The following is a 13,983-nucleotide window of genomic DNA, read 5'->3' on the forward strand; positions in this document are numbered from 1 at the left end:
AAAATAAATCACAAAACAATGTATTTAAAAAGAATGTGACACGGCTTATTATGATTTATTACAGGTAATATAATGTTTAACATGAAATAAACAATGTGGTTATATTTTCTAAAGATACATTGCAGAAAACTGTTTCATTTCAAATGATAATGCATTATTAACACCCTTTTTATACATAAATGAAAACGTTAACTTGCAGGAGGATATATGAACATATATGAATTTTATTTTGAATGAAAGACACACTTGGAGAAAGAGCAGTGAACACGTCTGGGTGACGGGACTTATGAGGACTCGCTTTAAAAAAATAAAAGATGAACTACGTCATTCAAACCATCTCTGCACAGTGTGCCGTAAAGGTGTCACGTCCAACAGGTGTACAAGTCTACTTTTGGTTAGCAAACAGCACGTAAAAGCAGCATATTACTGTTTCTTTATGTTTCCAGCAGCTACGAGCGATGCTTTACTTGACAGGACTTTTATTTTGAAAAGCAGGAGGGATGGGACAGAAAACAGGGGTCCACCTCCATGTGTGTGTGGCTTTCAGTAACACTGAGAGCAGCTACTTCCATCAAAAACGATTCAGTCAACATCCACAGACTCAAAACTCCATAACATCAAGAGTGTATTTAGACGTGTTCCAGCAGAAATAAATTATTTTCCTCATAAACTTCAAATCAGTAGAATCCAACGGTAAAAGTTTCCTAAAATGAGATAAAAAGAGACAGCAAATGTGCAAAAGAATCCAGTAGAAGATGTAAAGAAAACTGTAAACTGATACGTCAAACCAAATTCAACAGTTCTGAACACATGCTTTGTCAGGCCTCCTGTCGGTCACAGTGCATGCAAATGTTCCGGACTGTACAGACTTCATGAACGCACTTCCCTTTAGTCTGGATTCAGCGCTCCATCCAGATAATAAAAGTGCTTTTTTTTTTTTTAGCTTTGAGTTCTGAAAGAACGTCCAGCATTTTAAAGAGCTCAGTGTTGATTGAAATCATTTTTAAGAGGCTGGTTTAGACCTGCAGATGAGATTCTGAATTAAATTCATCTGATCTTCTGTGAAGTCTGCAGTTCTTGTTTTTTGGTGGGGTTCCGGACCTTAAAATGCAAAAAAAAAAAAAATCGAGTAGGCTGGTTTGGTTTGTTTCTTCAAACACGAGTCTTTCATTAAAGTGCTGCTTTCTGCAGATAAAAAATATATTTATCAGGCAAAAAACTCCAAAGATCTAGAGACCAAATGGATTACACAGCAGAAAAAAATAATCTACCAGCTCAATAATTGTCAGCATTTTCAACAACGGAGTGTTAGGGCCATCATAAAAGAAGAAAACTGAATAAATATTTAACAATAAATTCATAACACTCTCAAGTCAAAATTTTACAAGGATAAAGTCCTAAAATTATAAGAAAAAAGTTTAAATTTTGTGACAAAGTTGCAAAATGAGAAAATAGGTCAAAATTTACAAGAATAAAGTCGTTAGATTATAGGAAAGAAGTCAAAATTTAGCAGAACAGTGTAAAATTACAAGAAAAAGTCAACATTTTATGACGATAAAGTTTAGACCTTACCAGAAAAAAACGTCTTTAAAATTAGGAGGGAAAATAAAAGTCAAATTTGATGACATTAAAATTCTACATTGAAGAAAAAAGCCAGAATTTTGCAATAAACTATAAAATAATAATAATAATAAAAGAATAATTGCAAAATTATAAGAGAAAAACATTTTTTTTACAAGAATAGTGTTAAAATTGGGAAAAAAATCTAAAGTTTACCACAATAAAGTTGCAAACTTAAGAGAAAAAAAAGTCATCCAACTATGCTTTAAATAAAGACGAGATTTTCCATAAATAAAATGTTAGTATTTTAGCTTTTAAATGATTCAAAATGTCAAAGGGAAATTACCGGTTTGATTTCTGTTCCAGGACAAAGCATTGATAAACCTCACAGAATCTGCTTGAATTTGTTCACTTTACTTTGACAAAGCACGACTTTCTTCTTGTAAACAATGATTTTTTTCAATATACAATTTTGTTCTTTTACAAAATGTTGACTTTTTTCAACATAATTTTACGACTTTATTTTTATATCTTTCATTTTCCTTATCTTTGTGGTCCAAAAATTGTTTTTCTCATTAAAACAGGAAATTCAAACACAAAAGTACTATGAGTTTTTAGAGTTGTTGGGAATTTTTCCTCATAGTCGAAATGTGAATCTTAGAATTTTAACTTATTATTATAACTCTGACTTTTTTTTTTTTTTTTAGAAAAATCTATGTAATATTTGTGGAAGGAATCCAGACTTAAATCTCAAAATTCATACATTTTAACAGTTTTCCACTAAATTATTACAGTACTTTGCTACAACAGTACAGTACTACAGTACTTTGTTCTGCTTGATTTAAAAAAAGGCAAATTATTGTCATAGTTATGAAGTTTTTCATAAATATTGTCTGTTTTTTTTTAAAGCTTAAGCTCTAAAATTTGACTTTAACCTCAAACTTTAACATTTAATTTTAAAATTACGTTGTTTTTTTCTTCACAATTTTGGCATTTGAGGATTTTTTTTAAACTTATTTTACCGATCAAATTATTAAACAAATAAAAGAGAGACAAAGACACCCCGCCCCCGTCCCCACCCCCCTCATACTTTCCTGTCCTTGGATGAAACGGATCAAATACTAAACAATAACTGTTCATATGTAGAGTAGATGTACTTGTTTTAGCAGGAATGCATTACATCATCGATTGATAATACCAAAAATATTAAGACAGCATGAATGAAGGGAATTCTGGGGGATGGGGGCGGAGCAAATGCTGGGAGGACTGCTGACTGTAGTGGAGGCTGGAAACGGTGATGAGTGTTTAGGAGAGGACACAGCCCGTATCCTTCTGAGGCTTCAGGTCGGGCTCCTTCACCGGCTTCACTTCCTCTTCCTTAGGTTTGCCCTGATTTTCAAAATAAAAGAAAATATGATGCAGGAATTCAATGATTTTTACCCCTCCAGATTTTTGTTTGGCATTTTTAGATTTATTTTTTCACCTTGTCGTTTTTGGCTCCCTTAGTCAGATCGAAGGTGGCGTAGACTTCCGGGGTGCACTGCTCGCTGACGGGGGGCATCTCGAATCCGATTGGCTCAGCCAGGCCGTAGCTGGCCTTCAGCTCCAGCTGGGGCGCCTCGGCCGGGACTTTGTGGAAGTATCTGGAATGAAACGGAGGCTGAAGAAAACTCCTCGGCATCTTTAGTGGCGCTTCATTTTCCACGTCGACCGACTCACATGAAGCCGTTCTCCCTCTGGCACTTCTCCAGCGTGTTCTTGATGAGGCCGCCCAGCTTGAGGAAGAACAGCTGCTCCGACGGTTTGGCTGTGGCGCCGGGGCCGCTGGTGTGACGGTACTCCTTACACAGTGCCTCCGCCCGAGAGTAACCTAAACGGCGGTTACAGAAGTATCAACAGAAAAAAAAACCCAGCAGAGTCATGACAGGAAACACCTGTTAGCACAGAGAAACACTCTGAACAACTATCTACCATTCAGTATTTTACATAAATCAAGCAGCATCCTGAGCAAACGTACACTTTTCTGCCTCCTGCAGCGATCGTATGGCCTCTCCACACTTGTCGCTGGCCAGCAGAGTCTGTCCATGGTAGCAGTACGCCTGCAGGAAACATAAACGTGAGACTTTTAGGCAAAGAAGGCTTGTTTTCCCACAAAGCATTGCTGTAAACATCTGCGTGAACCCACGTAAGCCATGTAGAACTGCTGCTTCAGCTGGAGGTACTTCCTCCACTTGCTGCTGTACTCTGGGTCCAGGGTGTTGAGCGTGTGATCTGAGGAGATAAACAAATCAAATTTCTGAGGAACTGCTGCAGAAACTATGTTGCAGACAGTTTTTTTTTTTTATTTTGGATAAGAAAAGACCACTGGGAACGCTTTTACAATAGATCAAAAGATGATCGGAGAGGGACTTTAATTAGAAATTGGAAGGAACACCGACCGGCTTTCTGGTAGAAGTTTGCCGTCTCGAAGGCCAAAGCTGCGATGAGCGAGGCGTTGTGCTTCAGTTCAATCGCTCTGGCAATCGTCACTGTTTAACAAAAAATAAAAACATAATTAAAGTTTCTTCTGCCTAGAAATCTTTACAGTAGAAGCTGTCAGGAGTTTGCTTGTTACCTTCTTGAGCTTCTGCTTGACTCTGGATGATGTACGCGTCCATGACTCTGGGCTCCAAGTCTTTGCCTTTTTCAGCTGGAGTGATGAGGCGAGGGACGTGGACGTCCTGTGGAGACAAAAAACCCAAAACTTTTTATTAGATAATGTGTTTGGAAGAGCTTCATTCATTGAACTCAATCACAAAAATGATCAAAATGATTTTTCTTTTTGTTTTTTCTGTTTTATTTTTCAGGCAGAAGGAAATTAAGTGAAACCACAACAACATCTGCCACGACTTAGAGTCCAGAAACGCTGCAGGAGAAGGAAGGATCTTCCTTTGTTTATCTTTATTTGTACATCTTTTCAATATATGACTGTGAGAGAAAAAAAACTGAATTCTGCAAGTCTGAATTCATCAGCATCAGACAGGAAGTACCTCCTCACCTTGAGACTTTTGAATATTCCTGCTGCAACCTTCAAGCTCTTGTGGACATCTTTGGCTTCAGCCTCTGTTATGCTGTAGATGACAACATGAAATCATTCAGAGCAACAATTCTCCACATTTCCTGTTGAATTTCTACGATCACAGGAGCACTGACTTCTCCTTCCCGGCAAGTCTGGATGCAAACTTGGTGTACCAGAGAGCGACGTTGAAGGCCATAGAGGCAAGTTCAAAGATGGCGTCCTGCTGGGCACTGGGAGCAGAAGACAGAGGCATCAACTCCAAGTTTTAAACAACAGAGATGAATGAGAAAAACAGATCCAGCTTTAGTTTGCTGTTGTTTTCACCTCGGTGTGTTTCCGTGTAAGGTGTCGGTCCACTTAAAGTTCTGGATAAACCTCATCTTGTTCTCTTGCGTGGTTCCGTCAAGAGCGGCGATAAAGCCTGTTAGTCAGCGAAAATAAAAGCGTAAAAAAAAAAAAAAAAAGGTAGCTGGTTAGATGCAAAGCAAACGATGAGATGATTAGTGAGCAGCAGCATTAGAAGGAACTTGAAACACAAAAATTCTATAAAATGGAGAAAAATGTGTTCTTTGTTAAAATGAAATAGAATTTAAATACATTTTCCTAAACAAACCGCTCTAGAGGACAAGGGAAGAATTGTGTGATTACCCTGCAGTAAGGAGAAGTAAGCATCCGTGGCGTTCTTCATGATGTCTGGGTTGCAGGTGGAATCCGTGAACATGTCCAACAGTCTGGCTCGGGTGGTCCTCAGGTCACTACATGTGGAACAACCATCTCTGTGTTATGACGTCACCCTAAACTTTTTTTTTTAATTTACTATATCCATAACAAAATCAAGCAGTATGCTGTGGAAACGTGCAGATCTTATACACACTTGCAGATCTTGTTGGCTGCGGGGCTCCCTGCTACTCCGTAGTAATTGAAGGAGACCGGAGCCGTTGCTTTCAGGGGGTTTCTGTGAAACCAGTGGGCCATCCTGCGGTTCTGGTCGCACCTTCAACAGTTACAAAAAGCTGGTCTGTCAAACTTCTAACTTCAGCTCCTAAGTTAATTATTTGTTTACTACATAAGCCGTGTTATTGTTAGAGAGGTGACATATTTAGTTTAATTAAACAATAATATAAATAGTATCTGTTTGGTAGGAAGGCGATACTAGCTGGGAATTTACTCCCAAGCTAGCTTAATTTTAGCGCAACCACAACTACTCGGTGTCACAAAAAGAAATTTCTCGTAGCTATTTCATCCAACGGAAATACTATACACATCTTAAAACATTATATTTTTGTGAAACTCTGTGAAATTAACATTTTTAAGGTCCCCCATGGACTGAAAACCATTTAGTTGGCCACAAAAAGCTACAGCTAACAGCTAACACAGGCTACACGTATAACGTACTTGTTTTTACTTGGTTGATCTAACTTATGTCTGTTGTATTATATGTTTCTTAAACTACTGGAATTTAGAAATATATATGTTATTTGTTTGTTACCTGTCAAAGTGTCGCTGTAGATTTACAATTTGATGAACGGAAAAGTCTGTCGAGAACTTACTTCCGGAAATAAACACGGAGTAAAAGCCGACCAATTAGAAGGCGCGGCTGACTGTCACGTGACGAGCGCTCTGTTCAGCTCACATTTCCTTTCAGCTCCATATTTAAGGCTCATTGACAGATTTAAATGAGGTTTTATTCAACTGTTTGACCTTTTGATTTTCATTTTGGTTTTTCCACAATATATATATTTTTTGCATTAATAGAAAACTATTTTTTATTCAGATGGAAGATTTAACTGGATCTTAAAAAAACAATTTAAACAAACGGTATTTATTGCGAAATTTATTGTTCACAATATAGAGGGAAAAAAATCATCTTTTATTTTCCCATTTGGCACAAAGCAAAGATTGAACACCAAATTCAAGTGATTATCAGAGCAAAAAAAGTGTGTCAGAAAATATTTGGTATTATTCAGAAAAAAAAATACAAATATACATACAAAATGGTCATTTTACAATTATGATTTTCATTTTCCCCAAGCTTTGTGTTCTGCTTAATACCAACATTTAGGCTGGAATGTATTGCATTTTCCCTTTCCTTTTATTTTGAAGGAATTCCCATAAGGCACATCAAGTTAAACCTCTTTCTGGGGTCAAATTGAGTTTTTTTTTTTTACAACATTACATGAAGACAAAAAAAGTAAATAGTATACATACATTTTAACAGCATAAAATATTGCTGTGTTAAGTACTTTGCTGACAGTAACACCAGTGCATAGAAATTTCTCACAAACCAAATTAGGAGGAAAAAAAGCCCCAACTTAAAAAAAAAAAAAAATCACTGCTGTTGATGTCACAGTTATGAAGCAAAATTATTATTTAAAAAAATATATTTACAAAAAAAAAATCAGTACATTTCATCCTCTTATTTAAATGAAGAATCCCAAACATGGTTATACAAAAAACAAAAGGTGCAAACGTAGAAAAGCAGAACATGTGAGCTTGATATTTACACAATACAAGAGATTCCAAAAGGGCATCAGATAATCAATTTACAGTTCAAACTCTGCCTGGAAAAGCCCAAAGTCAATGTGACAAGTAAGCTTAGCTCAAAAAAAAAAAAAAAAAATTCCCTTTGGTCCAACACTGACAGCACAAGTTTACATTCCGCTACATCAATTCCACTTTGTGTTCATATGATGGGAATCTTATAGAAGTTAAGGCACCATCATGAAAAGTTGTGCTACATAAAGAGAACTACAGGGATGTCAAACAGCAATCAGGTGACTTTTGAGTTCCGGGTCACGACCCCAAGTCAGTAAAAAAGCAAAGAGTTATTAGTCATAGATTTTACCCTCTTTATATATTAATTTGTTATTAATATGATCAGTTTTTGGCTTTTGAAACACTGAGAAATAAAGTCTTTGGCATCGATGAGCCTTTGGTGAATGAAAAAGACATTTGAGTCCCATCTATCGCCATTTAAATTTGGCACATCTGCACATTGAAACCAAAGAAATCGGGTGGTTTCAAAGACGTTTGGCATAGTTTTTGCACAGAATGTGATCCCGGATGTCTCCCCATCCTCCGTTCTTCATGTGGGCTTTGTGCTCCACCGTCTCTGCGGCGCTGAGTTCGAGCGCCTGAGGAAACAGGCTGTTTTTAGCCTTCTGCACGTTCTCCTCGGCCCTCTTCAAGGCCCGCTCGGGATTGCAGCTCTCCTTCTGGTGGAGGCCGCAGTCTCCTGTGTGGAGCACCCTGGACCCCAGCGCGGCGAGCACCTTCAGAGGCTTGGATATGCAGGTTCCAGAGAGGTGCTGCAGCGTCCAGTCCCAGTTGTAGTCGTCGTATGTGCAGTATTCGTCACTGCAGCCCATCAGCTTGTAGTACACCTCCCTGGAGATGCCCATGCCGATATTGTGTTTGGTGGACAACCACCCCGTGGTTAATACTTTATTAGAAAGGCTGGTAAACTCGCTCAAGTCGTTGTGATTGCCCAAAGCCAACAAGTCACAATCTGAGCAAGTCTTTTTAAAATCAGCCATTAATTTGTAAAAATGACAGAAATCCGGTAGGACGTAGTTGTCTTCCTCCAGGAAGATGGCAAAGCCGCTGTAGCCTTGCATGGCGTTCACTCGCTCCCACACGAAGTGCAGCTTCCACCACCAGTGGTGTTTGGTCTGCGTGATGAAAGCCTCCCTGTAGTGTCCGTATGAGTCCGGGTGCTTGGCGTTGAGGCATCCTGTTTGGAGGGCTTTGTCCTTGGGCAGGTCTCGGGGGCAGTCCTGCGGGTCCTGCCCAGGAAACTCATTGGGATAAAGCTGAGTGCTGAAGGGGAAATAAATCTGCAGAACCTTGCAGAAAGTTATCCCACGCACGATTCTGTTCATTTCCTCAGAAATGTAATCGTGGCTGAAGATGAGGAGGAAGCTGTGAACCTCTGCGGCTCTCTCCAGGGATCTGATGAGCAGTTTGAGGTATTCTGGTCGGTTGTGAACCTGCACCACCAGGACCAGCTGGGGATCCCCTGGGAACTTCTCTGCGTTGAGAACGCACTGTTTGTAGTTGGCACCGTAGACGGACTGCCTCAATCCGTCCAGGGAGTCATACCTGAACCTGAGGGTGTCACAGGAAAGCGAGTCCGCACTCCTGTCAGTCACAGTTCTGGGTAGCTGGAAGTCACTCTCCTCAGAAACGACCAGAACCCGCGTGGAGAGCAGGAGAGTCACAACCACGAAGGCGACCCCCAGCAGCGCGAGCACGTTCCTCCTCAGCAACCGAAACCTCATGTTTGCCTCCCGTGAAGAGTCACTTTCTCTGGACGACGGCACGCGCTCACCTCCTCAACGTCTTCAATCCGAGCAGAGCGGCCGCGTTCTCCCGGAAAGTCCTGTCATTCTCGACGTTTTTGTTTGTTTCTTTCTTTTTTTTCTTAAATGGCTCCTGCGTTAGACAAAAAAGTGAAATAAAGTCAGCGAAAGTTCATAAAGAGTCGAGCTCGTGTAGCAAGTTAAGTGGCTCACCAAGTAAAGTAGAGTTTCAGCAACCAGGAAGAAGACTAACTACTGCTGACGTGTACAAGCCAGCCAATCAGCGCATAGAGTTTTTAACCAATCAGAAGTCGTGACACAAAACTAGAAGATAAGTAAAGGAAAAGTGATGTTTAATTGATCATTTTAGAGTTGTAGCTGTACTTTATGGCAATAAATTTTACATTACAATGCAGAAAAGCCTGTTTATTAGGTGTTATGACCATAAAATATTTCCTAAGTTTGCTTTTTTGCACCCACTCTAATCATATTTTCATTTTTATAAAACATATTTCGAGTGATCTTTTAATTGTGATTGTGCCATTTTTAGCCAAAAAAAACTTGAGTCACTTTCTAGGACATACTATCTGCAGATCATCAGTATGAGTTGAAGGCAAAACTGTTGGTGTCCCGCCTCCTCTTCCCATTACCCATAATAAAGTTCCCAATTTTTTTGATTTACATACAATCTAGCACAAACAAAAAAGCAATTAAAACATGCCATCTTGCTCAGTTTTATACTTAATTATAATTTTATTTACGTATTCTCCCTATTTTGAAAAATTGATGTACTGTTTAGTGCTTTTTGTTATTTACTGTGTCATCTATGTTTTTTAATTTAAAAAAAAAGCTTTTTGTTTTCACAATTAATTAGCTTACAGCGGCTCACACCCCCAACCTTACATTATAGGTGCAACAGAAATGGTGAGCAATATTATCCTACTGCATTTTTTTCATCTGCTCCTGATTCTCAGTTATTTGAATGAAGAAATACTCAAAAATGCAATTTTTAGCTTAATTTTATTCATCATCAGAAAAATGTGTTTGCATTTTGTTTGTAGTCTTTTTTTTTGGCTTTATTATTTCACTTTCTTTAGCTGATTTTGCCTATAAAAATAAACCTTGCTCTTGTGAGGATTTTTTAAACACTTAAATACTTTTACAATATATATATTAGAGTGAAGTCAGTTCTTTATGCACTTTATGGAAAATCCAGCTTCATTTAGGCAAAACCGACATGGAAAATCTGAAGCCACTAAATGCATTACATGTATGCAAACGTAACACGAGCAATGAAACCCACAGTTGAAGGTTTTCCTGCAAATATCTTTAAAAGTAGGCCTCCCCACCCCCTTCACAAATGCAGAGGACAAAGGCGGGATGTCTGACTCTACAAGGCTGCAAAACCTGATACCACTGATAAGACAAGACGTTACAAAAGAAGATGAAACTGGAGTTCTCCGGCTTTTATTTAATTCTGGAACATTATCTGTGCTTGGAATGTCCTTATATGTCTAATATGTCCGCTAACAGCAGGAACACACAGAATTAGGAAAAAAACATTTGAGGAAAACAAGGAGAATAGAACACTACATGACTAGAAGTATTTTAATAACTTGTTGCAAACACACCCGCAAGTGAAACAGTTGCCACACTTTCGCCTGTCGTGTCATTTTACAAATACCACCTATCTGGTAATCCCATCTTCCATGTGACTTTACCACACCCATTATTTGCATTTTCTCTTGCAAAAGGGAACAAAGTTATGCCTGTTTTTTTTTTTTTTTTTCATGGCCGGAAACGAACTAGTTTACTCTAGCCTTTAAAATGAGGCAGATTTGAGCTAAAACTGCATTTAATAAAAACTAAAAAAATATTTTTTTAAGAGAGAAAAAATCCCAATCTACAAATGATATTAAAAAAAAAAAACAACAACAGAAGGCGTCAGTGTTTTCTGAGTTTTGATGTTTTGTGTTAACTTAGTTAACTAGATACAAAAGCTTCTGCTGTTTTGGCTGTAATGCGTGGCTGTATGTTCCTGATTGGCTGCGTGGCTTTCCGGTTGTTATTGTCCCGATCGTTCTGTTGTCTTTTCTAGTTGCACAAGAAAATAAAGAAACAACAACCCTGTGAGACAATTTGCTTGTCTGTCTGCCTGGTGTCTAAACTCAAAGTTTAAATGTACGTTCCCCCTTGCCCTCTGCAACCAGCACTTCCTACGAAAAGTCTAAGTAAATGTGTTTTTCATGCTTCTCTGTGTTGCCGGGCATATTTTTAAGACTGTTTTCAGACTCTACTTACAAATTGCATGACTATTGAACGAAAAGTTAAATTGTTTTGAATTTTAACCAATCTGGGACTCAGATTTGGGTATGGATTTAATTCACATAGTAGCCACTCATTTGAAAACTGATCATGGAGAAGAAATTAATAACTGGTTTCAGAATTATATAACACCAAGTATTTCATACATCGCAATAGAACTATGCCTGGAGCTAGATTTGCAAGATTTGCACCGTTTGATATTTTGCACCTAGCCTCTACCAACAGTAGGTGGCAGGCATGAGCCAGTAAACCGTAGAAAAAGAAAAGAAAAAGAAGCCCCTTCCTGCTCGTCCAGTGTGAACACCAAAGGCTAAGAACTATCAAGTTAGTAAGACATTTTAACGTTCAATCAGATTTCCCACTGGTCCATATATGTGCTGTGCAGTTTTATTTAGTCATTCAGTTCTCCTCGCACAATAGATAATAATAATAGCAGCAACATTTTGAAAGTCAGACTATGTCAAAATATGACATTTGTTTAAAATATCACTTAGCGCAGATAGTTTTCCAAAAAGTTGAGGAATAATTGGAAGTGTCATCAGAGAGACGTGTGAGCTTGAATTCTTGAGTTTCCACTGACAGCATAAGAAGCTGACTTAATGGCTTTGTTTACATGCGTTTAACTTACCTGGTTTCTGGGAAAAACCTGAACACAACAAGTCTAGATGTGAGGCGGTAACTTGATTTCATATCTTTTATTGTGTCTTTTATGAAGCTGGGGGAGTGTCAGCAGCCTTTGTTTGGACTTTGTTGCAATGGAGAAACCAGATTACATACCGGTAAGCTTTTTTGGGGGGAAGTATCCTTTAATGTAAACTGGAAAGTATCAAAAACCCTCTTCCGTTTTCTCAGTTCTATACAAAACTATTTTTTGTGGTTTTCTTCCTTCAAATATAAAACAGAATTTTTACATTCTCTCCATCTAGAAAGGAAAAATAAAGATAATCTATTTTAAAACTGTTTCCAGTGTTTTTTTTTTTTTTTTATCAATTACCATGATGCAGTTTTTTGGCCAAATAAAAAAACATATAATTTTCTAAAATCTAGAACATAGTTTCTGCAGAGCAGCAGCAATTCACTAAAAAAAAAAAAAAACACCTCTGAGTTGTGGGCGGGGCTGTGCGGAGTAAGCCTTCCCTTAGTTCCCATCATCCATCTGTTCACACTTTCTCCTGCTAGCTTACAACCCCTCACAACCCCAACGTAACATTACCTGTCCAACAAAAACTTTTGAGTGAAATTTGAAAACATAAGTCTCATAACCATAAAACCTTTAAATTTGAAATTTGAACTTTGTTTTGGCCCCTTCTGTATATCACAAAAGTCACGGGTTCATGTAAATATAGTTATATTCTGAATATAACCCCAAAACTGCTTCAAACTGCCCAAGATTTTCAAAATTTTGACCAGTTTATCACTGCAAAAAACATGTATATCTCCTAAGATGTTCATTCTAATTTTAGTTCATACAATTTAAACCTTAATTTTTCACACCACATCTCTTTGGAACTAATTTCTTAAAAAGTGAGATATACTCTTATAAACAATGCAAAGTGAGCATCTACAGTAAAGAAAAGGTTGAAAAGGAGCACCAAAGTGAGGACAGGACTAACTTCAAATCATTCCCAAAGAAGATTTTTCTTTGGGGTCTTCAATTCCAATATTTTATCTTTTCCTTTTCATTAAGAATCTGTATGACAAAATATAGAAATTGTACATTTTGGACATCACAAAATAAAAATAAAGTAATTTTCAAACACAACAAAAGTTTACAAACTTCTTTATTATATTGTAACCATATATGTCAATGATTTTAATACCAGGAAATAGTCTAGTGGTGGGGTTCATTTGCCTGATTTCACTTTTCTTGAAAGCTGTGAAGCTTCAACGGTTGAATGTTTGAGGACCAAATCACCCAAATGGAGTTGGAGCAAGAAAAAACAAACACCTAGAAAAAGTATGCAGAAGGAACAGGAGAAAACAGGCTTATCCCGCTAGTCTACTTCATCATTACGACACAAGACACTACTTGAACTTTTTCCTGATTTTTGCTTTTATTTACTTCAGTGAAGAATGTATGGTGGTGGAGTGGTTAGCACTAAAGTCTTGCACTGAGAAGATGGTGGTTCAAAACCCAATTGGAACTTTTATGTGTGGAATTTGCATGTTCTGTTTGTGCATGCGTGGTCTTTCTACTCCAGCTTTCTCCCACACACCCAAAAAAAAAAAAACCCAAAAAGATTCATAGGTGAACTTTCTTTAATTAGTCTTTTGGTGATCTACTTCTTTTTTTTCTTCAAAGCTCTGTCTTTTCTTTTGTGGCAAAGAAAAAATGTTTTCAAACGTGTTTTGACTACGAATCGCTCTATATCTAAAAGTCTGATTGGCAACTAATGGCTAATTTTTTTCTTTTTAGCTTTAGATTGAACTTTAGACATATTTAGAGTACTTCAGAAAGTAACACAGGAATAAAGCAATACAAATTTTTGAAAGAGTAATCATTTCAATTTAATTACTATTTTTTAAAAAACAACATGTAAACTGTGATGTAAGTGAAAGAACTTTTAAAAACATCATATCAGAAAAAAACTTTTCTAAACACTTTCCTAAAGAATAGGTGATTGAATTGAGATCTAAATTTCTTAATTTTTGCATTTTGCCAAAAAAACAGATTCATTTTATAATAATTAATGATATTCAACCATCCAAGGAATTTTTGAGACATCAATTTGGTTTTGA

The 13,983-nt window shown here is 37.5% G+C and overlaps 2 protein-coding genes across 3 annotated transcripts; both read right to left on the minus strand.

Annotated features, from left to right (window-relative positions):
• Positions 1-23: 23 nt before the first annotated feature.
• brox (BRO1 domain and CAAX motif containing) lies at positions 24-9,167 on the minus strand. 2 transcript variants are annotated; one of them, XM_024291987.2, is made up of 14 exons: positions 9,133-9,167; positions 8,949-9,052; positions 5,493-5,612; positions 5,267-5,373; positions 4,943-5,039; positions 4,753-4,848; positions 4,598-4,670; positions 4,175-4,280; positions 3,999-4,088; positions 3,746-3,831; positions 3,578-3,659; positions 3,280-3,430; positions 3,044-3,203; positions 24-2,949 (listed from the first exon to the last, which is right to left on the minus strand). In XM_024291987.2, exons 3-14 carry the CDS (start codon positions 5,591-5,593, stop codon positions 2,866-2,868), a joined length of 1,233 nt encoding a protein of 410 aa, XP_024147755.1. In that variant the 5' UTR covers positions 5,594-5,612; positions 8,949-9,052; positions 9,133-9,167; the 3' UTR covers positions 24-2,865. The 2 variants fall into 2 exon arrangements, with proteins under 2 accessions (XP_024147755.1, XP_024147754.1); XM_024291986.1 differs by lacking the exons at positions 8,949-9,052; positions 9,133-9,167 and adding an exon at positions 6,108-6,251.
• On the minus strand, positions 6,438-8,975 carry LOC112158540 (alpha-1,6-mannosyl-glycoprotein 2-beta-N-acetylglucosaminyltransferase). The gene has a single exon (XM_024291985.2). The coding sequence runs from the start codon at positions 8,896-8,898 to the stop codon at positions 7,639-7,641; it is 1,260 nt and encodes a 419-aa protein (XP_024147753.1). The 5' UTR covers positions 8,899-8,975; the 3' UTR covers positions 6,438-7,638.
• Positions 9,168-13,983: the final 4,816 nt, after the last annotated feature.

Source organism: Oryzias melastigma, linkage group LG24, assembly GCF_002922805.2.
Source record: "Oryzias melastigma strain HK-1 linkage group LG24, ASM292280v2, whole genome shotgun sequence".
NCBI lineage: Eukaryota > Metazoa > Chordata > Actinopteri > Beloniformes > Adrianichthyidae > Oryzias > Oryzias melastigma.

What these genes read in the sequence shown, in the direction of transcription:
- LOC112158540 (XM_024291985.2), bottom strand. Translation starts at nt 8,898, where the DNA reads ATGAGGTTTCGGTTGCTGAGGAGGAACGTGCTCGCGCTGCTGGGGGTC.
- brox (XM_024291987.2), bottom strand. Translation starts at nt 5,593, where the DNA reads ATGGCCCACTGGTTTCACAGAAACCCCCTGAAAGCAACGGCTCCGGTC. An exon ending in TTACTTCTCCTTACTGCAGG is followed by an intron (nt 5,040 to 5,266) that starts GTAATCACACAA and finishes GCTGACTAACAG; the next exon opens with GCTTTATCGCCGCTCTTGAC. An exon ending in AGGGAGCCAAAAACGACAAG is followed by an intron (nt 2,950 to 3,043) that starts GTGAAAAAATAA and finishes TTTGAAAATCAG; the next exon opens with GGCAAACCTAAGGAAGAGGA.